The sequence below is a fragment of the Haliotis rubra genome, unplaced genomic scaffold (assembly GCF_003918875.1).
Source record: "Haliotis rubra isolate DU_JTF1 unplaced genomic scaffold, ASM391887v1 Scf1115, whole genome shotgun sequence".
In the NCBI taxonomy this organism is placed as follows: domain Eukaryota; kingdom Metazoa; phylum Mollusca; class Gastropoda; order Lepetellida; family Haliotidae; genus Haliotis; species Haliotis rubra.
In genome coordinates, this window is record NW_025765021.1 from 220376 (window position 1) to 247972 (window position 27597).

General features: G+C 40.1%; 2 protein-coding genes across 3 annotated transcripts; both read left to right on the forward strand.

Moving 5' to 3' along the window:
* Nucleotides 1–8089: 8089 nt before the first annotated feature.
* Nucleotides 8090–11729, forward strand: LOC124289028 (toll-like receptor 4). The gene has a single exon (XM_046725626.1). It carries the CDS (start codon nucleotides 8268–8270, stop codon nucleotides 10083–10085), a length of 1818 nt encoding a protein of 605 aa, XP_046581582.1. The 5' UTR covers nucleotides 8090–8267; the 3' UTR covers nucleotides 10086–11729.
* A 1976-nt stretch (nucleotides 11730–13705) lies between these two features.
* Nucleotides 13706–27459, forward strand: LOC124289039. Of its 2 annotated transcripts, XM_046725642.1 has the most exons (5): nucleotides 13706–14055; nucleotides 20888–21011; nucleotides 21857–22335; nucleotides 23559–23829; nucleotides 27344–27459. In XM_046725642.1, exons 1-5 carry the CDS (start codon nucleotides 13886–13888, stop codon nucleotides 27365–27367), a joined length of 1068 nt encoding a protein of 355 aa, XP_046581598.1. In that variant the 5' UTR covers nucleotides 13706–13885; the 3' UTR covers nucleotides 27368–27459. The 2 variants fall into 2 exon arrangements, with proteins under 2 accessions (XP_046581598.1, XP_046581592.1); XM_046725636.1 differs by lacking the exon at nucleotides 27344–27459 and having other exon boundaries at nucleotides 23559–24991.
* The last annotated feature ends 138 nt before the right edge of the window (nucleotides 27460–27597 follow it).

Here is a 27597-nt window from a genome sequence, read left to right on the forward strand (position 1 = left end):
ATCACAAAGACTCCACTCCCCTTCATTATGGTAATATTTTTTTTCAGAATTGTTATAAATCTGAAAACAACTCAGTAAACTGTAGTTAAATTGTGTACAAAATGGAGAACAAAATTCAGTAAGCTGCCTACATGTTTGGTTAAACGTAGTCAGTTTTATAACTGCTATACACCGCGAGGAAGAGTTGTACCTGCGATAGTGTTTAAACAAGAGTCGAAATCTACATCTTATAAGGGAAGCGTGTCAGTCGGGTGTTGCGTGGTGGGTATGTTTTGATGCATTTTTACCAGTTTTTATGACATGTTGGTTTGTTTGTTTAACGCCGCCCTCAGCAATACCCTAGGTATACGGCATGTAAATAATCGGGTCTGGACCAGACAATTCAGTGATCAAAGCATGAGCATCGATCCATGCAATTGGGATACGATTGCATGTGTCTCCCAAATCAGCGAGCCTAACCAACCGTTCCCGTCAGCCGCGCCTGACGACAAGCATAGGATGCTTAACACCAAATCTAATATGATGACATTTATTGAGCTTGTGACATATTGAAGTATATCGACATCCATGACATGTCACTCTTGGTGTCACTACTGACTGCTTCTATCTACCGTCTCCTTAATCAGGCTTTTGATACCTCAGTTTTGGGGTTTTTTTGGTTTAGTAACGCACTCTTGAATATTATAGCTCTGTGACGACGACCTATAAAATTCGAATCTGGGTCAAATAATCCCGTGACTGACATCATAAGCATCGATCTGAGCAATTGGGACCGATTTATGATTGTTTGTTTGGGTATTTTTATTTTATTTTTTTATTGATTTTTTGGTTTGTTTTTTGGTTTGTTTACCGACGGACGCGGGAATATTATAGCTCTGTCAGAGCGGCCTATGATCGATTCTGGATCCAACAATCCAGTGACTGACATCATGAGCATGGATCTGAACAATTGGGACCGAAGGAATTGCTGAAAAGGGATAAGCCAGCATAGAACAATAGGATGAGTTCACCGGAGGTAGCACAATGCACTTCTGGAACAGACTTCATGTAAAGTAGTGCTGTCGGAGGAAAAGGTCGAGCTGATCCGAGTGTCATTTTCCGACTGAGCGTAACAATGGGAAACCAGTCATCTGTGCCTGAATTAACTTCCTTTTTCAAGGGCCTGTTGTGATTAGACTTGGGTACGGCAAGACATAACAAAGTAAGTGTTCATCTCTTCTTGGATGCTTCCATGTTTCCATTCTGAATCAATATCAGTTACTAACTTGCTGTTATGTGTTACTCATTTATAACAGTTAGTCATGGGTTAAACAGGGAACAAATGACAGTGACCTTCAGTTTACTTGCATTATGTGTAGGACCAGAGTCAGATGAAACATACTTGCAGCATGGTTAAAACAACGTAAAACAGCCATCTACTCACTGTTGCGTAACAATCGTGTATAACAAGGTGTTCGATCCACCATTTTATGTTTTGGGGGACACTGGAGGGTCCATTTTTAAAAACAGTAAACAATCTATACACAAAGAATTCAATTTAGCACCCCTGTATTTTTGCAATGATCGGTTTTCAACACGTACATAAAACTTCTCTTTGTGACCACGATGGAAAAACATGAGATGTTCTGACCCGCATGATCGTTTGATTCATAAAAAACGACAAAATCATTGGAATTATGTTGATTTTATGATGCTAATTGCACATTTTATAAAAAAAACACTGATTTTCATACAAAACCATGTCTGTACAATTATGGCCCTGAAATGGTTAATGTTGAATTTATTGGTGTATATGAACATTTAAAATGTCGTTTTGCGTGTCTTACACGATTCAATACCGAGTGCAACTTCCCTATGACAGTATGACAGCCAACACCCTCCTCCTCATACCCCCTGTCAGCCTCCCCATCCTCAGAAGGGGCAGTCTGCGCCATACCTCGTATAAAGCAGCTTCCAATTGGGCCAGGTTCTGTACAGGAAGATGCCTTTGTTGCCCACGACGACCAATCATGTCCCAGATATGCTCCAAATGGTTAAGATCGGGGCTCATTCTTGAAATCGTGAGAGATGTCAGGGGGCGCTTATAATTAATTAAGTTCTTTCTGTACATTTCTTCCAAAAGAAACAAAATGAGTGCACGAGGACGTACTTCTCGTCCTTAGTGGTGTATGGTGATGCGTTCACTTCTTCGTTCGGACCCATCACCATTTCACAGTTACCATTGGGACCCTCCAATTACAGGTTTCTGGTGAGTGTCTGTTTAGAGAATACTGACGGGAACATCCATTTAACGGGTTACTTTGAGGAATGTTTGCTGAGGGGCCGTTCATGATTTATGGCTAGGTGGAGTGATGATGAGTTTTATGGAGAAGCATATACAATGTGAATGACCCCCTTAAAATATATGTACAAAATACGTGACCCCTGCATATCATGTACAAAATCAATGACCCCCCCTTCCCTTCCCATAATTTCTAAGCATAATTTTAAACGTATTTTTATGTACGAAATTGCTGACCCCCCTAGTACGTGTGTACAAAATTGGTGACCCCCTAGTACGCGTGACAAATTTGCTGACCCCCTAGTACGTGTGTACAAATTTGCTGACCCCCTAGTACGTGTGTACAAATTTGCTGACCCCCTAGTACGTGTGTACAAATTTGCTGACCCCTAGTACGTGTGTACAAATTTGCTGACCCCTAGTACGTGTGTACAAATTTGCTGACCCCACTAGTACGTGTGTACAAATTTGCTGACCCCCCTAGTACGTGTGTACAGATTACTGTTGGGAAAAATACGTTCACAGCTACTGTTGAATTACATGTTTATAGTTACATTTTTGCGGCGACAGTTTGCAAGTTACTATTGCTAATCTTGTTATCATAATGGCTTACTTTGGAAGCGTCCATTTATAAGTTACCGTTCGGACGCCTATTTATACAATGAAACCTCTAATGTCCGTGATGCAGCGCTGACTGAAATATAATAGAAACTTCATGTTTTGCATCTGATTTGTCTTTTGATGCGTTGCGTTAACTGGTAGATTTGAGAGAAAAGCATGTTAGTGACTGTAGTAAATACAGATCGATATTCACATCCTAGGGTAAAACACGACATTTATTGGAAGAGGGTTTAGGGGTACCCTTGTGTTTAAAGCGTTTTCTCGTTACACCGAAGGCCCAGGGCCCCGTTCCTCAAAGCGATTGTAGCGCTACGACAGTCGTAACTCCCATACTTTAACATAGACTTACGACTGTCGTAGCGCTACGATCGCTTTCAGGAACGGGGCCCAGGTCCGATTCCCCACATGGTTACAATGCGTGAAGCCCATATCTGGTGTCCCCTGACGTGATATTGCTGGAATATTGCTACAAGCGGCGTAAAACCACACTCACTCACGTGTTGGAAGAGTTAGCAGAGAGTTTATCTGCCTGTGGTGCTCTGGACTGACTGACTGAGTTTGGTTTTACGCCGCTTTTAGCAATATTCCAGCAACATCACGGCGGGGGACACCAGAAATGGGCTTTGCACATTATGCCCATGTGGGGATACGAACCCGGGTCTTCGGCGTGACGAACCAACGCTTTAACCATTAGGCTACCTCATCGCCCCGGTGATGCTCTGGAAAACAATGAGTGACAGAGCATTGGTGACAGAAATAGGGACGGTTTAAACGCTCATATGGATAAATCAATCATTAGGAGAAAAGTCATTTTACCTTCAAACTCATTCCTGATGAAGATGTATCTGCCTGTGATGTCCTAAGAAGCAGAGTGAGTACGTTTTGACGCCTCTTGGAACACTATTCCAGTTATATCATGGCGTGTCAGCTTTATGTGGGAGGGAATCCCGAAGAAACGCAGGTCTAGGAGTGAGTGGAGTGAGTATGGTGTTACACCGCTTTTAGCAATATTCCAGCAATATCACGGCGGGGGACACCAGAAATGGGCTTCACACACGCTTTAACCACTAGGCTACTGGTCTGGGGTGTTCTCCACTGTGTAACAAACCAGAACGGGATGGTTCTGATAAACCTAGAAACATGGTCGTGGTGAACCTGAGATTCGAGCCTATAATCAAAGCTTTCTAGCGTGCCCAAGGGACGGAACTCTGCACAGCTAATTGCGGCGCCTAAGCCGTCTGGTTTGCTTCGAACGCCGTCCCTTCAGAATATACAAAGCGACATACACACACTGTTTCAAGGAGGAAGCACATTTTTTCACGTGACAGTTGTATTTATTTTCAAGCGAGAAGGGAGAACTTTAATAGTCCTAATTCTTTGTGTCTAATTCTAATGTGTAACACGCAGGATCATGTTTCATGGCTGGGATTTTTAACTTTTCCACAATGTGTCAACAAATCCTGTATTCGAGATTCACATCCTGTATCAAAGCGTGAAAACCTACCGGAAGGGGAAATATGAAGCATAATTTTTCCCTTGGTGCAACATCAGAGTATCAAGACGTATGTCGCCATGTTTATCAGCTATAAACCTGTCATGCCATATTAGCACCATGTAGCATGAATCGAACAGACACAAGCTCTTGAATCGGCGTCAGGACACGCCTTTCTTTCTCGCTTACTGTACGAGTAATTAGTATATGTACTGTGAAGGCGTAGAAGGTACATCGTCGTCGAGTTGTCGCCCTTGCATGATCCCCAAACGTTAGAACATTAACCACAGCGCAACGAGCAGTTGTTGTTTTTTGTTTTCTTTGGATTATTTGTTTGTTTATTTTTGTTATTTTGTTGTTGCTTTGATTGGGTTTTTTGTTTTGTTTTTCTTGTTGTTGTTTTATGTTTTGTTTGGTTTGGTTTGTTTTTTTCTTGTGTTTTTTTGGGGTGGTGTGGTGTGGTGTGTGTGTGTGTGTGTGTGTGTGTGTGTGTGTGTGTGTGTGTGTGTGTGTGTGTGTGTGTGTGTGTGTGTGTGTGTGTGTGTGTGTGTGTGTGTGTGTGTGTGTGTGTTTGATTGCCGTATTGCCGCAGTTTTAGCATTGTGGTACTTTAATTGATACAAATTTTTTGACCACATGTGACAACAGTGCGATATATTTCAGGGTGTGAAATATACATCGCTTTCTCGGTCGTTTTTGGTGCGCGCGTGTTGATAATTGCTTTAAACTTTGTTGTTTTAAGTAATGGCTAAACGCAGTGGCTAAAGGGAAGGTGTAAATTCATACGAAAAAATGGTTTTACTCAGTCATTTTAGTTAACTTAAAAAAATATTTGTCCCAAAAATAGCTCAGCATCCCTGGTAGGGTAGCCTAGCGGTTTGATTCCCCCTATGGGTACAATGTGTGAAGCCCATTTCTTGTGTTTCCAGCCGTGATATTGCTTGAATATTGCTAAAGCGGGCTAAAACTTACTCACTCACTCACCACTCACTCAGCATCCTTAGGGTTAACGCACGTTTATAGAAGTGAACGTTGTGCCAGAACTGAGTATACCACGGGCTATACAAACAGGGATATAAAATATCACAATTTCATAATGGTGTTCAATTACCTGCTAATTGCTTTGAGAAAGTGCTGTGTTATTTAAGGGCTATCCCATATTTTGTCTTGTGTCCAATTACATATTATTTTGCCACTTTTTATCGTACACAAAGGAACAAAATAGGCGACGAACAGCATTACGCAAATTGCCAGCGAACAACTTACTTCCTGATATCTGATTGACATAATTATACGTAACAATTTGATGCTTTTGTTTACTGTCACACATTGTATGCGAAAAATAGCTTGCCATAAATGACGAAAATCAATTTTCCTACTCTCGCACGGGTTGAGTTGTACGTCGCATCGGCATTATTTCAGCCATATAACGACAACACATACCCACGAAGTAAAAGGGACATAACTATGTTATGCTTAGCACTGGTTCATTAAAAGTCACATTCATAACCACTCGCCCATTTCCGTGACCTACAAGAAGACTCGTACCTGTATGGTCGCCATTATTGCCAAGAATCGTGGCAAACGAATCAAATCGCGCGTAGTAAAATATGAAATGTGGTCAAACAGTTTCTTTGAGATTATCGATTTTTACTATTATGTCCGTGATTATAAAACTTATCTTGTTACTGAAATTTGTTAACGACATAAGAAACTTACTTAAAGTGACTTCCGTGTTGTAGTATAATTTTTTTGGAGTAACCATGTTTGGAAATTCAGTGTATCTTTCCTTTGAAATAGTCCTTGACTAGTTTCATCTCCCTGCCCGTTTGCGCTTAGACAAGGCCCAGTCTTGAACATGGCCACAAGAGTGGTACGAGTCGCCATCCGGCTTGCCGGAATGACACGAGTACATAGTTACGTATGTAAAAGTCATAGGTATCCACATCAACATAAATGTGGATAACGAATGATATATATATTTTTATGTTTTGCTGTTAACACTAATCAATAGGAATGATAAACATGTGCTACATAATATGGTGAGTGAGTTTATTTTTAGGCCGCTTTTAGCAATATTCTAGCAATATCACGTGGAGTGTGTGTGTGTGTGTGGGGTGGGGGGATACCAGAACTGAGCTTCACATATTGTTATATGTGTGAGTCCAATGACCATTGCCTTGAAGGACTTTGGTATCGTGAATATTTGTTACTTCATGGATGTATCTATTGTGGTATTTAAACTAGACTGATTTTGGTCGTAAATTTCGCTTCCCAATATACATTGGTCTCTGGCCTTCTGTTTCAAACCGACCGCGTCATACCAAAAGACGTTACAATATGGTACTTGTTGGTCCCTGCCTGGCGCTCGGCATTAATGGGTACAACAAGGACTGTTCGGCTCGGAGTCAGTATAATGTGTCTGAGTGGGGTATTCATGCTTCACTGTGGCATGGTATCTCAGTGGGCTAGCACTATAAAACCAGCTTCAGTCTGGGCTAGTACAAGCAGCCGCACATACACACACACGCATGCACGTCGTCATATGAGCGAAATATTCTCAAGCACAATTTAACCTCACCTCACCTCACCTCACCTCACCTCACCTCACCTCTGTTGTGGTATTTAAACTAGACTGAGTTTGGTCGTAAGGTTCGCTTCCCAATGTACATTGGTCTCTGGCCTTCTGTTTCAAACCGTTCAGTTCTAAATTGCAAACATACAACTTGACAATTGAAGATCTTACGTTTGTCCTGTGTTGATTACGCGGTGACAATGAACATGCAAAAGAACCCTTGAGCTCTGATATTTCAGAGAGGCTGCGGCACTGGAGCAAATCGAAATGATTGTACTATTTCTTAATAACTGAAGCTATTTCCCACCTTGATTCTAAAGTAATTGTATCGTTTTATTCATTTCAATTAAATAAAATCAACACTTACGTTTCAAATATTGTCATGTTTTCTATTTTCTTCTAACGAAGATCCGATGGCCAAAACTTTTATGCTTGTCCGGAGAATGAGTAATTAAGACCCAGGAGGATTGTTTCGGGGTTCCTTGGATGTCACATGAAAATTATAACATTTAATGCCCTAGATCTCCCCCACTGAGATGAATTCTCTGGTCGGTTTGTCATGAACTCAACTGTTTGCTCTCATTAACTCTCACTGTTTGTGTTACGGTTATTGATCAATTACAGATAACGAGCAGAATGGCCACCACAGTGCTTCTTCTGGTACCTTGGTTTTGTGCCGCCCTCGTCAATGGATGCCTCTTTCGACATGATGACATATATGGAGGGACATATGCTGATTGTGCCAACATCAATCTATCTCATATTCCATCAGGTTTGCCTGTTTCCACAACATCACTAGATCTAAGTGAAAACAATATTACCGCTTTGAACTTTCCAGCCTACCCTTCGTTGGATAATCTCAAATACTTGGATCTGTCAAGCAACAGTTTATCAAAACTTGACAGTAGGACATTTACAGACACACGAAATCTCCAGGAATTATTCTTAAATGATAACCGACTGATGCTGGATTCCACCACCTACCCAGATGATGTCTTTCTTCCTCTTCAGCAGCTTCAGAAGCTTCATCTACACAACAACGATCCTCGTCTTGAAGGTGTCTATCCTGAGAATGCTATAGCAAATCTCAGAAGTGTAAAGGAATTAAAAAATTGACACATTTCAACTTTCCAGTTTTGGATCTGGTTTTGCAAACATGACGAATCTAAAAACGCTTATCTTTGGTTTTACTGGCTGTAAAATTCAGGCACTAAAAAATGACACTCTCAGATCATTTCGGCATAGTGACATTGAAAACCTTGACTTTGTGAACTGCCCCCTTCACGGATCTAGACAAAATGGCCTTCATACATCTTAGGAAACTTAAAAATCTTATCCTTTCTAATGCTATGCAGGTTACTCCAAAAGAAGCTGTGACTTCCATGTATAGTCTGAGTTACCTCAACATGACCTCTGTTTACTTTGATCGTATATATCCATTCAGAGACTTACAGTATGGCAGCCTGGATCGAAGGATCCTGACGAAGGCCATACTAGAAAACCTGAAGGATGTGTGCGTAGAAATATTTTCTATGAAGAGTAACAAGATACTGTGGGTTGACACCTCCATTTTGAAACCTGATTCTCGTTTCTCCAACTGTATTGAACATATTGATTTTTCTGATAATCACTTATTAGGGGATAGGATGTTGATATTCAGTTTATCCTTTGCGCCACGTATTTTGTTTGTCAACGTTTCAAACCATTTCAGGAAAAATGAGTTACTTTCGAAGATGCCAAATTTCGGATTTCCTGCATCATCACCAAGCTTCGGGTTCTCGTGTCCACCAACTCTACAATCCCTGTACATCCACGGTACATTAAGTGACATAGGGAAGTTGAATAGTAAAATCGTGATTTTAAATGCAGTATCACTCCGGAGATTTATCTTTGCCTTCAATGGGCTTGAAGCTTTTCAGTATGGTGTTTATGGCTTAGAGAACCTCACAGAGTTTGACCTCTCGGGTAATTCCTTGGGAAAAATGAAACCCGACACTATGACCTATTTCCCGAGCCTTGAAATTCTAAAGATGTCTCAAATTGGACTTGACAGAATTTTCCTTTTAGATCATGGAAGTGAAGTTTTTCGACCCTTAATTAGGTTAAACACTATCGTTCTCAGTTACAATGAGCTTACAGTCATGGATCGGAAGATATTTTCTAATAATCCGCTAACCAATATCGATCTATCATTCAATCGCTTTGAGACTGTCCCATTTGATCTGGCAACCATACCTTCCCTGCGTGACCTTGACCTCAGCTTCAACTCGCTCCCTGTTCTATCAGACACAGAGATGACCCTTGTTGATGACTTGGCAGCCAGACACAACTTTTCTCTGAACCTGAATGGCAACCTTCTGTCTTGTGGCTGTAAAAGCCTTGACTTTGTTCTGTGGCTTTTCTCAACAGATGCAACCATAAAGAGTATAGACGACTATATCTGCGTGCTGGAGAACGGACGCACTGAGTCCCCATCATATGTTTATAGTCACTACGAAGAAATATGGAGACGTTGTTCGGGTCCATTTTGGCTTTCTTTTTGCATTTCGGGTTTTGCAATACTCTTCTTCTTATTCACTCTAACGTATATGATAAGTCAAAAGAAGACTCTCCTTTTCAATATTTTATTGCGGTTGTTTGGCTTTGTAAATGTTCCAAACCCATTGAGACGGGTTGACGTCCCTAACGACGCCTACATCGGCTACAGCGACGTTGATTACCAGTACGTCTGTCACACTGTGAGAGAATACCTAGAAGATAGACACAGAGTCAAGCTCTTCCTCAAGGACAGAGACACCATCCCTGGAGGACAAATAGCCGACGACATCATCAACGGAATAGATTCCAGTTGGAAAACGGTCCTCATTATCACTCAGTCGTTTGTAGAGGATCAGTGGTGCCGCTTCATTGTCAACCGTGTTGTGTATTCGTCTTCGAGAATGCCCACAGGAAGCATTGTTCTGGTGCTGTTTAGGGACGTGAGACCAGGGGACATCCCTCCCACCTTACTGAATGTCGTGGAGGAGAGACACATCTTTAGTGTGGGTAGATACATGGGCGATGAAGGCAGGCTGTGGGCGGAGGTCAGCAAGTGCATCAAGACGGATGAGGAATGAAAAATCATTTATATCATCTACTCAAACAAGAAACGTGAATTACTGAGAGATAAACATATTCATCTCCAAGCAAAATTGAGAAGGCAATTGTGTTTTTAAATGCAAATGATCATGGAACGGCAGTTGTGAGGGGAGACACAGTTAACTGTATTTTATGTATGTGTATTGTGAATTCATGTTTATTATCATTAACTGTTGTCAAACAGCAGGGCTTTGGGAACATTGGATTGATTTCATTACACATATTGTATATTTGCGTTATATTTCATTAGTGTCAGGTTCGGAAAAGGTCCTGAGCACTGTTCTTCTTCTTATGGTCGTATGTAGCTAACTTGGGTGAAAGGTGACGTTCAGTGAGTTCCTATTATCAGACCTGTGAAGTGTTGCCTGTGTCGCCAGCCATTGATTTACTGGTCCAGACAGGTATTTATAGGTAGCCATCATAAAGCAGAAATATTGTTGTCCTTGGTGAACCACTACAAACACAAGTCTTGTAAATGTTAGTTTTATACATCTGTATTTCTGTGACATGGCCGACGGATGTTCACATAGCGTTATTTCTTTTCAGTATCGATACATTCGACATTATTCCTATAGGTCATGATGCAGTTCTTTGTAACTATCTAAATATAACAACTGTCGAGAAACTTGTATTGACAGAAATACCTGTGCAATTTGTGCAACAGACGTAGGTTCCCGTTTTACAGTTCTGTCCGCAGGATTGTGTCGGCATCTCAATATGTGTCAATATGCGTTTCAATCATATGAATAAATAATGTTGAATGTTAATTTTTGTCCCGATTGAATTATATTTCAGTTGGTCCCAGATTGTCAGAGCGCAAAATGATTTTATTTCGCCTGAGTTGACATATTGAAATAAGTGTCACATAATGTTTGATATTATACAAGAATCTGAAGAGGAAAGAGTTTATTTGGCAACTTAGTGATTTCAGGAATCTGTCTCGTCACTTTTAATTTTCGATCCATGTATAAAGACATATTCCAGTAGGTAAAGCCTTCTGTGTTACACAACTTTTAAGGTACAGTGGAGCTCGCTTTCTTGGAAGATTCCAAAGATCTCTACGCGACTCCTGTTCAAAATGAGTTTGATCAAGGTTTGCAACAAGCAAGGGACTGAGTAAAGAATCAAAAAGTTTGGTAGACATGTGAAACACATTAAAAAGTTATCGCATCAGTGACAAAATGTATGTCAGGTGCAATTCCATATTTTGACTGTTCCCGTGTTTTACATATGAAGAACTATTTGCTGTACGGTGAACATTGAAGTTTTGGGGGAATACTACAAACATTCGGATGCCCACTGTTCACCTTACAGCCTGTTATTAAAACCGTTGTTTCGTTGTACAACCTTTGAATTGAACATGCAATGTGTATAACTTTACCGTATTTTCATTATGTTTTAAGTTTGCATGCCTACATTTTACCTCTTAAGTATATCTGTATGTATACATATATAATCTATGTTCAAATGATGATCAAGTAATGTTTTCCTTATATGATATATAAGCTTATGTAACTCTCATACAGTGGCTCATACGTTTCATATTTTGCTATATTTTACCTGTTTTAAATGTACTTTTAATGTATATAAGAGGTGTGGTTCAAATAAACTATATGCCTGTTTCTGTCTGTCTGTCTGTCTACATGGACAAACTCGGGTTCGCTTTAAGTGAGTGAGTTTAATTGTACGCTGCACTCAGCAATATTCCAGCTATATAGCGGCGGTCTGTAAATAATCGAATCTGGACCAGACAATCCAGTGATCAACAGCATGAGCATCTATCTACGCAATTGGGAATAGATGGCATGTGTCAACCAAGTCAGCGAGCCTGACCACCCGATCCCGTTAGTTGTACATCTGGGAAACGCTGCGACCTGTCAACACAAGACTCTCGGAACACCAAGCCTCCGTCGACAAGCTCGCCCAGAAGTCTAGTAGAGTACCATATCAGAACATATATGAAGGAACAAGGACCACACCATCAAATGGGAAGCCACCAAAATCCTGTCCACAAACAACACCAGGCGCCAAAGGAAGCTTCAGGAAGCCATTGACATACGGAAATCAACCGTGACCAAGGAATGTACATACCATGTATGGGACTCACTCATTTAATTACATGTACATCGCTATTGCTTATCACTACCTCATCAGCCCACTGGCCTCTTGCTTGTAATGTTCGCTGCCCTCCCTAACGCGTGTTTGTGCGGTATCACTGGCTTCCTTGTGTTATTCTACTACCTATCAATTATCATGTTGTTTTAGCGTATCACTGGCCTCCTCGTGTTTGGATTACATCCCATCAATCTATTACCATGTTGTTTTAATGTATCAGTGGCCTCATGTTGTTATTACATATTCTTTCCTCACCATTGTTAACCTTGCTATACATGTTTTCTTTGTAAGTGCCCATGTATGTATATATATCCTTGCAGCGGTGTGATTTGTGTGCTAATGTAGAGGTTTTAATTCCAACTCCTCGCAGCGTTGTGGTGTGTGTGCTGATGTAGAGGTTTTAATTCCAACTCCTTGCAGCGGTGTGATTTGTGTGCTGATGTAGAGGTTTTAATTCCCACTCCTCGTAGCGGTGTTCTGTGTGTGCTGATACATGACTATTTATAGAGCGTGTGTAACTCCGCGCATTAACACCCTGGTTTTACAAAAGAAACAGAAACACGTGTTCTCATCTATTCACCAGTCAATTCATCGTCCGCTTCCACTTTATCGTTTCGAGCACTGTAATTATGAAACAATCTTTTCTGCTCCGTTTAACACTTTCATTTCAATCGTTTGCCTTAATCGTTGTTGCCTTCACTCTCGTAGCTTTGACGTCAACAAATATTTCTCCCTCATCTGCATAAGCAAGTCGGTCTATGTTAAATCTCCGTAGGAAAATGTCCGGATAAAGCGCGCATAATACCACTCTCAACTATACGTGTTCTGCTCGAGACAAGAAGCCGAGCCCAGCCGGATTAACAAAAAAATATGATTTTATTGCAGTGTTATTAAGGACACTCTGTGCATACATGTACATTGAAATGAATGCTAAGTCTGTTGACCTATATGGAACAAGACCCAAGATGACCAGGGTTAGAAATGGTCACCACTAACCCATGCTTGTCGTAAGTGGCGACTAACGGGATCGGGTGATCAGGCTCGCTGACTTAGTTGACACATGTCATCATATCCCAATTGCGTAGAACGATGCTCATGATGTTGGTCACTGGATTGTCTGGTCCAGACTGGGTCAGTTACAGACCGCCGCCATATAGCTGGAATATTGCTGAGTGCGGTGTTAAACAACAAACCAGCCAACCAATTATTTTGTGTCAACATTTGCTGCTATGTAACTAAAAAGCACCGTGCGTCAGTTGATGTTAGCTGGTTAGAGTTACCTGCCTTGGATAGAATTTTGAAAATCATCAGGGATAAAAACGCCGCTTTAAGCAATTGTATTCCAGCAATATCACGGCGGGGGGCCCAGAAATAGGGCTTCACACATTGTGCCAATGTGGGGAATCGAACTCGGGTCTTCGGTGTGACGAGCGAACGCTTTAACCACTAGGCTAACCCACGGCCTTTGAAAATGATGCGAGTCGGGACCAGAAACATATTATCTTTATTGGCCTAAACGCTTCACGCAGTACGGCTAATGTACTGTATGGCCTCCAACTGGACGTCATGCCATATCACACAGTGTGTTATCAACAGCAGTTGTCACATGGTCGGACCTGCCCCCACCAGGGTGTAGCAGTCTTCTGATACAGTGATCAGCAAAATGGAGGTGAGAGATGGTCCGCAAGAAACGACGCCGTCGCAGTCTGTCATTATGTCTAAACGAACTAAGAAGTTTGTTCGGCGTTTCATCAGGGGATTTGCAAGTGGCTTGGCGTTGTATTCTGGATTTAAAACTGTCACGGCTCTAACGAAAAATCCGTTCCGACGTGGGTAAGTAAAACGATTACTTGAGAAGATTAATCCTCAATAGAGGCTTGCAAATGTGAGCTATTGCCCTCAATGTCACGTATGTGTCACACTCTCAAACCGAGTGAGTTACATTACACCTGTGTGGCTATTGTTTAATAGAATGACATATTTATTAAACATATTTATTAAACATGTCCATGAATGATAGGCTTTGACATACAGCACCTATTGTAACATTCCTCTGTGTCTGTGTACAGTTCACTGTAAGTCGCAGTGGGGGTGGGGGGGAGTCTAGTGGTTAATAAATGCGTTCGCTCGTCACGTCGAAGACCCGGGTTCGATTCCCCACATGGGTACAATGTGTGAAGCCCATTTCTGGTGTCCCCCGCCGTGATATTGCTGCAATACTGCTAAAAACGGCGTAAAAACAAACTCACTCACATTAAGCCGCAATGCATGAGATAGTGGTGTTTTCCATGATCGTCCCTACACAAATCAGTAAAGACAAGGCCAAGTGTCATGATTTGCACGGGCTGTATATGATCATCTTTGCAAACCGTGCTCAGTGTACCCACTGTTACATTGTAACCTGTATAAATATAGACCATGTTATGATAGCAGGACACATCCACCAAACACAGGGTTCAGATAAGACGATTAGTGTGGGTAATAACTGGTGAATGTAAACACCGGTATTATCTTTCCGACCTTGACCTAGTGGACCATATGTTTCCAATCTCGTCATATTATTAAAACAAGTGAAATATACTTTGACATGTTTACTTTTCACTTTTCAAAATGTTTTTATGGTTGTATCAACGAGCCGTAGTTGAAGGCTTTAGGTCTCTGAAGTTAGCAACAATTGATCTTGTGTTTGTGGGAATGGCGGACTGTAAACCTTAAGTCAGCCACACCTGAATAATCCGGAAGCTGAAAGCTTATATTACACTGGGTGTTTAGTATTTACGAATAGAGTTGTTATATAAGGTTTCTGCATGAGTATTTTGTGCTTTTTGTGTGAGTATTTTTATGTATACATCTAACAATAATTGGGTGATAATATTTCAATGGCTTATTTCACACACAGTCCCGTATACTGTGGTCCAAAAGCCAGACACCAAAAATGGTGAAAATGTGGTGCAGTTCTGGCGACCGAATGGGTGTGATTTTTCACAATCAGAAATGATTTAGCTTTGACTTAAAGCCGGTTGTCATCAGCTACTGTGCGTGACTACCGTGCAGGGGCTTTTTTAAGGTGCAATATGTCATCAGTTATGGCAAGATTTAAACCGATTATAGCTGGATGATTTAATTTAATAACTCTGGTTTGGATTGACCGATTTTCATCAAAATAGTAGTTTTGGAATGCTCAGATCATGTTTTAAAATTGCGGACAATATTATTAAAGATATGCTCATCGCAAAAATATTTTGGTAAGGTCAAAGGTCAATTTTAATAGAAAGGGCATTTGATGAGAAAAAGTGAGTTGAACTTTACAAATTAAAGGCAATTTTTCCAAAAACTATATCATTTGAAAATCATATATACCTTGATTGGCATTGTATTCATGAAAAACCATTATAAGGAAACAAAAGTTGATACTTTGTACTTAGATCAGCAGCAAAATTTTACATAATGTCTCTTCAACTGTAACAGCCCCATGCTTTATATATAGTATCAACGATACCAGGGGTGTAGAAGATAATGTTGGACTATCATTGTAATCACACAACATAACAGAAAGCTCTTAAATGTATAATTCTATAATTCCAGATGTCTTTCGTTGCTCATCAAAGAAAGATGAGTGAGTCTTGTCATCATAAAGCAAGCAACATTTCCTTCCTACCACTTCGTGTTTATTGTTCATATTCGGCATAGTGTATTTATTCCTAGTTGACATGTTAGTCAATGTCAAGATCACGGGAACATGTTTCTGAAGTACACAACAGGTTCAACCTCTTACAACTATGGGGCGGTGGGGTAGCCTAGTGGTTAAAGCGTTGGCTCGTCACGCCGAAGACCCGGGTTCGATTCCCCACATGGGCACTATGTGTTAAGCCCATTTCTGGTGTCCCCCGCCGTGATATTGCTGGAATATTGCTAAAAGCGGCGTAAAACTAAACTCAGTCAGTCAGTCTAACAGCTACACCTTCCTGTACATTGACCTTTACATGCACATATATGAAGTTGAAGAAGGTCTACGGAAACGATTTAGTCTTGACTTATTTGCAACTTTACCACAGATCTATTACGACAGATTTTACACGTTTAAGGTAATTTTACCAAAATTATTTTTTCATTGTCAGTTCTTTAGACAAATGTGAGTGGGAGAAAAGGGCTACAGATGTTACAGGCTTAAATGTTGTCACTCAAATTGAGGTTTGATAGTTGTTTAGGCTATGCAATATGTTATTTCTCTGCTGGTTTATTGGGTGTTAACTGATAACAACATTACTGCATTCCATCAATAAGAAAACATCTGTTAAAATACTAGTGATCGGAACCTGCTTACTCACACAGTGTTGTTTTACTTTTCAAAGTTCTTTGAGGTAAGCTTGTTTTCAAATTATTGATTTAGTATTATAAGCAACGCTGCAGGTTATCTGGAGGTCTGGACGTATCAACGCATTAACGCCTTGAACAGATACCTCCCATCTTTCCTCTATTTCCACTACCCCATTGATAAGATGGGAGGTATCTGTGAAGGGTGAAGGTGAAGGGAAAAGAAGCAGCCCAGAAACGTCGTGTTGTGAATAATAAGGACGTTGTTATGTTACATTCCAACATCGAAATGCCAATCAAGCATCTACATGTCGATCAGTTTACAGTGCAAACATTATGAAAATTTACCTATGATTAAATATAGTGAATAGGATCGATGCTGTTGTGTGACAATACACAAATAAGGAGAACAAGATGAAGAAGACACCCATCTTCATTTGAAGTGTGTTTGCGGAAAATTTAGCACATTTTGCCCTACCTTTAATACCCGTTAGTACACGTACACACACACAAACACACACACACACACACTCACTCACTCACTCACTCAAAATCAAGTCAGACCTAGCCCATACAAATCAACAAAAACAAACAAACACACGCACGCACAAAACCCAATGCCATAAAAAGGCTACACAGTGTGCAAGTTTTATATTGGATCTAACAACATTTCTTTAATGTGAGAGAATTCAGAAACATAGGTATGGTCTTGAAAAACCAATAAGCATATCCGGGGCATGTTTGGATCCATAATTGCATGACCCCGACACGTTATACAAAACGTAAGCCTCTGAAAATAGGAAACTTTGATAGAAATATATAACTCCGTATATACAGAATTAGTCCAGTGAGCTCGGAGATTCAGAACCAGTCGGGGTCTAGACTGGCTTCATTTTGGTCTATTGCATTACAGAAGGGGTTGGTCCGAAACGTTTGAGTATGAGTATGACAACTGGCATGTGTAAGGTCCCAGCAATACAGAGTGAATGTGGTTCTTACGAGGAGGTAAACACATTTTAAAAACCTAATCTCTTAGTAATATTAGCATTCGTATTTCGGAAATGAAATATGTAGATCTGGGCAAGCAGAAGGTGTCCTTCATTCAAAACACGCTCTGCTGACCACAGCTGGTGGCTTCATAATATCTGTTGGAACAATGCAGTTGACTACAGCCGACTTGGTAGTGTTCATCTAGGGGAGGTCTGTCAATATTTTAGAGCTGACGTTGTATTGTCGACGTTCATCAGCTGATGAAGATAGTGATTCACGTGAGCCAATTCCATGATGCGATAACTATTGCCAATTCATTAACTCTCTGCTTGAAGGACAACACAGTCATGCGACATACTGAAATCGGGAAATGAACGACAGTTGGTCTTTTAGTATCCCTCTAGACGAGGTCACCCACTACTGTCAATATGTATACACTGTATAAGATTTCGAGGTTTTCCACGCAAAGTCAAATTCTAAAGCGTCTGTCAACGTATATACCAACGTCTGTGCGTGTATTGAATAGCTGATAGTAATTAATTGCAACTTGACAATTGGCTCTCTGAGGTACAACTTGAAATGACCAGTTGAAATTGGCCACATACATTGTTTTGTCAATAATAGCATTTGGAATGATCTACAGTCCATATCATGAGACTAACTATGCATATATTTATTAACTATACTCACAGGTTCACAAATATGTTGGGTCAAAATTGATTTTCAGCAACCCATGTTGTCGTACGAGGGAACTAATGTGATTGGGTGGTCGCGATCGTTCTCACTTGTTTGAAGCACGCCATCGTATCCGTATGCTCATAGTGTCGTGACCATGTTATGTGTGTCAATCTTTTGTGTGTATCATTACATATAACTAAAACTGAGGCCTGCATATTTTATGAACGTTACAGTAGAAGCAAGATGATCATATGAATATTATCTAGCAACATCTTTGAGTTGTCCATAAAAGTAGGCACTTAATGTTTTGTATTTGAAGCAATACGTTTCTGTCGTAATAGATCTGTGATAAAGTTGCAAATAAGTTAAGACTAAATCGTTTCCGTGGACCTTCTTCAACTTCATATTTGTGCATGTAAACGACAATGTTCAGAAAGGTGTAGCTGTAAGAGGTTGAACCTGTTGTGTACTTCAGTATGTGGATGTGGACTTGAAACATGTTCCCGTGATCTTGACATTGTTGTCATTGACTAACATGTCAACTTGGAATACACTATGCCCATTAAGAACAATACATACGAAGTGGTAGGAAGGGAATGTTGATTTTGTTATGATGACAAGACTCACTCATCATTCCTTGATGAGCAACGAACGACATCTGGAATAATAGAATTATATGCTATTTTATGTTGTGTGATTTTAATGATAGCCCAACAGTATCTTCGCTATATTTGGTATCGTTGATACTATATATAAAGCATGGGGCTGTTACTGTTGAAGAGACATCATGTAATATTTTGCTGATCTAAATACAAAGTACCAACCTTTGATACCTTGTAATAGTTTTTCATGAATACAATGTCAACCAAAGGTATATATGATTTTCAAATGATATAGCTGAATCAGAAAAAAAACATTGGAATTTTGAAAAAAAATTGTAAAGTTCAACTCATATGTTCTCATCAAATGCCCTTTCTATTAAAATTGACCTTTGACCTTACCAAGATATTTTTGCGATGAGCATATATGTAATATTATTTTCCACAAGCTTAAATCATGTCTGAGCATTCCAAAACTACTATTTCGATGAAAATCGGTCAATCCAAACAAGAGTTATAAAATTAAACCATCCAGCTTTCGGCTAAATTTGTTGCACCTTAAAAAGGTCCCTGCACGGTAGTCACGCACGGCAGCTGATGACAACCGGCTTTAAATAAAAGCTGAATAATTCATGATCCCAAATCACATCCCATTCGGTCGCCAGAACTGCGCCACATTTTCTCCATTTTGGGGGGTCTGGCTTGTAGATCACATTGCTGAATGATGGTAAAGTAACGCAAGCTCACACTGTAAGCTGGGCGTTTTCGTTGTGTGTGAAAGAGTGAATTGGACAAAAAAGAGATTGATATTACACATAATATCCAACACCATCGGTTTATTATAATTTGGAACAAATAGGAACGACTATATGATAGACGCTTAAATCGACTGAAAATAGTTCCCACAAATATACCCATCACCCGAATGACAAAACAACACAATCCATTAAAGTCACAATATCACACCACACATCTCTAAAAATAAATACTGTATTTCTCTCAGTATTAAGTACTATCAGCATTCAGGGAAGTTACCAGAATTTATTCAAAAACAATTACCTATTTAGATTATAATACTGAATTTAAAAGTTCGAATGCATTAATGCAACGTTGCATTAAATCGACTCTCGCGCCCTCTACCGGTCGAACATTATTTCAAGCGAACCCCATAGAGTTATGCCCCTTGGAGCGCTCTTTACTAATATCATTCGCACAACTTGTGATTGAAACCATTTCGGCAATTACCGACAACACTGCGTGCGACAGTTTTCGATGCAATTGTTTACATTCTATATATGGCAAGTATTCTCTGTTTGGAAGCTGTTCGCCTCGAAGTTTCGATTATCGATTTCAGGCAACTCGTTAGGGATAATATGTCTTTTATTGCATCAAATATGAAATTAAAGTGAGTGCATATGCCATATATATATAATATAGGCCAGGATATTGTCGAAAATGTGTGACCATGTGCCTTTATGTTAACGTTGTTATGGGAGTGGGGTAGCCTAGTGGATAGAGCGTTGGCTGGTCACACGAAAGGCCCCTGTTCGATTCGCTATTCGCTACGTTAGTACAATGTGTCCGGCCATTTTGTGGTGTCCCGATACGTGGGTTAAAATTGAACCTCAGCAACATATATCAGTCGTAAAAGGCCACCAAATGAATCGGGTGGTGAGACTAGGCGACTTGCTTGATAGCCAGCCATCGTACCCTGACTGCTCACAATATCGCTCATTCTAACGCGTTCGGTTTTTAAATTACATTTAGCGGTCTTAAATCAACGATAAAGGACCGCAAAATTGAAAACAGAGTAGCTTTATCTTCTAATTTGGTTCTCTTGTCCAGTATTTCTGAGTGCGGCGTTAAATATCAAACGATGAAATGTATGCACCAGTTTCTAATTTTGCAACTGATATTGTGTTCCCTTAAACAAATATCCAACGGAAAATTAAACTTAATTAAACCAACACATTATTGAGTTGTTAATATATCATTGATACCACTAAATAAGCAAAGTCTGAACGACACAAACTTGTTTCACCAACCTGATTCTGACTCTATGCTGTCCTGAATTGTTCTCTCAGTCTACCGCTGATCCCCGGACAGATCTTGAGCTCGGACTGCGTCAGGTTCTCCACGTTCCTGGGCCTGTATCCTAGCGTGTACCACCTGGCCGTGGACCTCCTCAAGAAATACCGAGGAATCAATGTGAGTATCCGCTACAGTCCGTTTTATCTCATTTGAGACCGATGAAGTGCTCACTAACACAAAATCTAATACTTGCAGCAAAACCAATTTGGCACAGTCTCCTGAAATCGACAGACCAACTCTGATGATTTGTCTCATAATTGTGTGCAGTATTTCATGTTTCAACTCGTCGTTTTGATTCGTTAATCCTGTATCCGTCCTAGCACTCGTGAATATTATGATTGAAAAGTACCGTTCGGTCCCTCTCCCCTTTTATTGATTTGTTATTGTGTTCTGTCTCTCGCGACGGATATATTCCTAACGTACGGCTAAACGCCATTTTCTCTAGACATTCTGTCTCCATACCGTGCCATCCGGTATCACTGGTGAGTAAAGCTGCTAATCCATATACGGATTCTGATGTAATTCCCTACTTATGTAAGGATGCATTTTTACCTGATAACAATATATATCGCCATACTGTGGTATGGTATGTTATCGTATTGGCAACGGGGTCCTTTCGCGAAGCAACCTTTACTAAGGTTAACCTTCGCTTACATTCTTTAGCATTGCACTAAAATTACCTTGTGACTTACGATCACCTTAGTGGTTTGTGAAAGGAGGCCCATGTCAATAAGGGGGCCTTAGCTATCAGGGGCATTTCACTCAGGAAAGTTCGGTCCTTTTGTCGTATCCGGGGTCTTATTACGTTTCTTGGTTTACATACACCATGCTCAGCTCTACGACCTTATCTCAAGGGGTTTTCCTCCTCTATAAAACTGACAATGTAATGTTAATGGAATGCTTATAAGAGCGGTGTAAAACACAACTATCTCACTCATGTCATGACTGGACTTGTGTTCCAGGATGGGTGGAACTACGGACTTGCAGGGGGCATGGCCGGACTCACTATCATCGTGGACGACCATAGCAGGAGAAGCGTGGTGGCGTTGTTCGCTGTTGCCCGAGCACTCGGAGCTGGGGTATCGACTCTGGTGACCCGTCAACTTCTCCGAAAGGTTCCATACAGTGAAACAATGGCCTTCTGTTTGTGTTGTGGTTTTCTTGTGTACTGTACGGCCTTGAGACCCAGTGTACTTGCCAAAGGGTATTACCATTCTATCTTGAAATGGTCACGTGACTACACAAACGCGAAGCTGGACCTCCTGTTCAGGTTGCCTAGCGACCATTTCATATCCTGCCAGGAAGGAGGTCTACACGCAGACTCGTGCACCCGACATGCATTCTGGGATTTCCTGTGCAGTATTTCATCTTTTGCGAAGCTCTATTTTCCCATCCATGTCACCCCTATAGTCATCTTTCGCCGTCACCTCATCGTGGAGAAGTAAGTTCTTATTTATTGATATCAATACATTGATTAAAACAAATTTCTGAAAATACTGTGCAATAAAGGCAGAAAACCCCATTACATCAGCTACGCTAACAGTTTCTCAGATCCTTACGCAGAAAGGTATTGTACCGAAGTGAAAGAACAGATTTCAAAGGTCTTGATCATAACAGGAGATCCGGGCCGATCTTTGGGTTACGATTGTCGGAAATCTGAATTAATGTATGGCAACCCGGGTCGTCTTGACCGGACAATTGCCGCCAGCACACCATGTTTCGTACACATACTTTGACATCCCACATTAAACATTATGTCTAAAGTGTACATCCCAAGAGATAGGCACTGAGAAACACACTTTGTGCCATTGCCCAAATGTTGTAGATCAACGTCAACAAATGTATACTCATACAAAGGTATGTTCTGAAATCTCCCATCTGTTTCTTTTGATTTTTTCCTTCGGTAATGGTGCCCTTAAAATATTTACGATTTAGGCTTGGTTCTTTTTACCTTGAACTGTGAAACTCCAGACCAGGGTATTTCAGCAGATGAAAAACTTGTAGGTCTTGTCATTATTTTTGTTTTACAATATTTGTTGATACCATTTATCAACCAGTGACCCAGACTGTATGACAGCTCGGCGGGACTGAATTGTTGCTATGACTGTTACGTAGCCTTCCGCAAAACAATACTCGTATACTCACTCACTCGACTTACTACACACACACGCATGTAGTGTACAGTCTGTCATACATCCCTGTGAAGATCCGTTATAACTGGTTTTCAAAAATCAAGGCTTGTCTAACGAGGAGACTAACAGGTGATCGTTGAATAGTTAATGCATGTTGTCATTTTCAATTTGCGTAATACGATGCTCATGATGTCAATCACTGTGTTGTGAGATTAATTTCAGACCGTCATTACATAGCAAATTTTGCTTAGTATGGTGTTTGACAGTTGGCACATTAGGCTTACATTTAGGTAATTGTGCTTATTGTATTACTTGATCTGGAACTTGCCTTTGTGGTTTCAAATGTTCAACTTCACTTCTCCCTGAAAATTCGTCACGCCGAAGATTCGGGTTCGATTCCCCTCATGGGTGCAATGTGTGAAGCCCATTTCTGGTGTCCACTGCCGTGATGTTGCTGGAATATTGCTAAAAGCGGCGTAAAACCAAACTCACTCACTCACTCTCCCTGAAACTTGTTTCGTTCTAATTTCAGACCAAAAGTCGTCATTCTATCGCTGTTGAGGAATCTGGTCATGTCAAGTGCTTTCCTTTCAACAATGGTCATGTTGGCCAAGTACGTCATATGTCTCCAGCGCAACTTCATCCGGAAGCCACCTCCATTACCTCCCTTTGTCCCGATCGTAGCCGGCTTCGTGTGTGGTCTCGGGGTGTTGTTCGAGAGGGAAAGTAGACGGAAGGAGTTGGCCTTGTTCCTCGTTCCACATTCCCTACATGCACTATACAATATGGAGGTGAAGTCCAAGGTTAAGGTCCTATCCCGGATCCCCCACGGCTATGTAATTTTGTATTCAATGTCCATGATGGTTATTATGCATGCATATGAACGCCAACCAGAGTCGCTCACTCCTCTTATCAACGGACTATTGCGTTTCTTTGTTGGTAGACGAAAAGTGGACTGCAAGAAAGCAAAACAAGCATAGTGCGCTTCCGGTTATATTGCAAATTAGTTTTGGCAGTTTCGGTGGCTTTGTTTGGTTGTTTATCTTACTGTAGTCCAAGGAAGTGTTATTAATATCTTGTTGGGTTCTGTTCAAAGCAGTCTAAGTGCTACGAAATGTGCACGTCAGTATGTTATAACACTGTTTATCTTACTCATACAAGGAAGGCTGAGCATGTTGTCCTGTTGATCCAATATGAATCGGTTGCTCATGTTGACTCAGTAGGTTTGCAAAAGTGGTCGTACATATCAATTTGAATACATAAAAACTGGAACCATTCTCACTCACTTTTATGTATGAACAATCATTCATATCCAGTAATACTGCTTCTCCACAGAGATTAATCTCCTTGAATGGATAATAATTGTTAATATCACTATTCAACCAGCTTTAAATGAGGGCTATCTTCCACAGCCTGGAGCTAAGTTACAGCATCCACTTTGTTTCGAGTGCAATTTTAATCTCGTCTCCCTTTAATATTGAATATTATTGAGACTAGTGGAGATGTTTGCTAACGAGTTGTATTCCCGCTAACCATAAGGCGAGCTAGCCAGTTATCAGCAGTATGCTATATTAAGCCCAGACTAAATATATAGAAAAATCGTCAGTTAGTTTATCTGAACAGGTTTATCTCCGTGAACTTTAAAGCGGATAGTGGCCCACTTACACAAACTGCCTCGTCCACTATAGGTCTGTGTATAGAGTTTTTGTCACAGTAGTCTCCGGCCATAACATGCTCTATCAAGTGTGCTGGGATGTGTCATGTGCCTTGCACATTGCTTTATCTGGCACAAACCATGCCTATAGGATGCGACACTGTTGATTGATAATAACCCGTCCTGGTTTGCCCGGACAAGGCCTAACTGCTCAACAACCAACTGTGATAGGGATGAGTTCTGTATTTATGTTTTCTCAGTGACATAATATGTCCCTTTGAAGTATTGAAATTCTTCATTTAAAAAACTAAGTTATCTTTTTCATTTGTTTTTATTCATCAGAGCAGCACTTGCAAATGAAGCAAGTTGCCTTGAATCCTAGATGGGATTCAATCTTGAAAGTACTAAAATCTTTACATTACTTAATATGTGCAATCCCAGATATAACGTATGGTACATTTTATTGTTTCTCCCACTGAGGAGATGAGAGTATCCTCGTAGCTAGAGGTAAAGCGTGAAAATGCAAAGGTCCTGGTTTGATTCCGGACACAATACGGTTTCTGGTGTCCCCCGACGTTATAATGCCTGTATATAGTTTGAAGCGTCGTGACATAATTCGCTATCCTACTAGCTAACATTTGCTTGTTGGGGATGTTTTGGACCGTACTTAGAGATCACAAGGGAGAAGCATACTATTGACAACTACTATACATTCGGAAATGGCAATCGTTTTGGCTCGATCACTGTATCTTCAGTGATATCCCAACCATTGGCGGAAACCACGCCCTTCGCCTTGATTGTGTACGTAGAAGTCATTTTGAGTATTAAGAAGCACTCTAGTTTTCTTGAGGGGCGGTGGGTAGCCTAGTGGTTAAAGCGTCCGCTCGTCACGACGAAGGCTCGGGTTCGAGTCCCACATGGGTACAATGTGTGAAGCCCATTTCTGGTGTCCTCCACCGTGATATTGCTGGAATATTGCTATTGCACGTGTTCAGCCCTTTCAATTCATATTTGGAAGCAAATCCAACTGGTATGATGCACCGAGGGGGTTTACTAGTTGGTTATACAGACCCTTACACGAATATATCCAGTTCAACCTATGCAGGGGCGGTGGTAGAAATAGTCGCAAGTTTATCGCAGTTTAGGGATTCTGTTGTATTACTAGTATATGTTATGAAGATTTTTTTGTTTTATATAATATGTTGATTTCAGAGACGAGATGTTAGTGTTGACCTAAGTTGTAGTATTTATATACAATATGTTGATTTCAGAGACGAGATGTTAGTTTTGACCTAAGTTGTAGTATTTATATACAATATGTTGATTTCAGAGACGAAATGTTAGTTTTGACCTTAGTTGTAGTATTTTTATATACAATAGAGACGAGATGTTAGTTTTGACCTAAGTTGTAGTATTTATATACAATATGTTGATTTCAGAGACGAAATGTTAGTTTTTGACCTAAGTTGTAGTATTTTTATATACAATATGTTGATTTCAGAGACGAGATGTTAGTTTTGACCTAAGTTGTAGTTTTTATATACAATATGTTGATTTCAGAGACGAGATGTTAGTTTTGACCTAAGTTGTAGTATTTATATACAATATGTTGATTTCAGAGACGAGATGTTAGTTTTGACCTAAGTTGTAGTATTTATATACAATATGTTGATTTCAGAGACGAAATGTTAGTTTTGACCTAAGTTGTACTATTTATATACAATATGTTGATTTCAGAGACGAGATGTTAGTTTTGACCTAAGTTGTAGTATTTATATATAATATGTTGATTTCAGAGACGAGATGTTAGTTTTGACCTAAGTTGTAGTATTTATATACACCACTCAATAACAAGTATTTGCCAAGTCAGATATGGGTCGAGAACTATGTCCTATGTCTGAGAAGGACATTATTATTTCCTGCAAGCACTCTCAATTATAGCCTTGTTAGGATATTTTAGGATGTTTGTCAATGTATTCCCTCTATGTGATATGTCCAGATATATTTAACAAAATATGTATGAGTTTATGGTAATTGGTTTCACACTGTCTGGGGTGTTGATTTTCTATACTACCCGTCAAAAGTTTAGACTCCTAAAGCACTCACTATATGTTATGCATATATATATGGTTACATCGAAGATGAATTTCTCTACTATCTTGGGGCAACCAACTGCAAACCTTATGCAGATGAATTTCACGAGGATCATGGATCAAATTGCTGAAAGGCATGTGCAAATATCGGGCATGTAAACAGCTGCGTTTTGGTGTAAAGCTTTGTTAAGAATTCTCCAATTTTCACCGAGTTTCATCATTTATTGAACCTATGACAATAACATTTTCAACGTTACCAATTTGTTTTACAATACATCAGTTCATGTGTCAACAGTACCTTTAAACAGTATTTAATTTTTTTTTGCAAAATCGAGATCAGAACAGTTGACTGAAGTAAGTGGCCACATTTACACCAGTGAGTCTAAACATTTCATGGGTAGTATGTATATATGAAATGACTGTCTTGATACTTGTAGCTTGTCAAAATATCATTTATACATCTTTAATGCTTTAAAACTGTCGATAAGTAAATACGACCTCAAGTATTGGATACTTATTGAAGCATTTTCATATTGCTATTTATTACTGATATTATATTTGATACTGTAGATGCTGACAAGACCCAGATGTTAATGTGACACTTAGCTGATGCTCCAGAATATCCGCTCTCATTTTATGATCACCACAGCTACAACAAAACGTCCATTAAACTGGTTTTCAATTAAGACGTTGTCTGTTTTGTGTTTCATATAAAATAATACACATAAAATAATACATATGAAAATAATACATATAACAGCACCCGAATAATTCGCCTCACTCACGTTATGTACTAAACAAGAAGGCAAAACCTGAGCCTATCA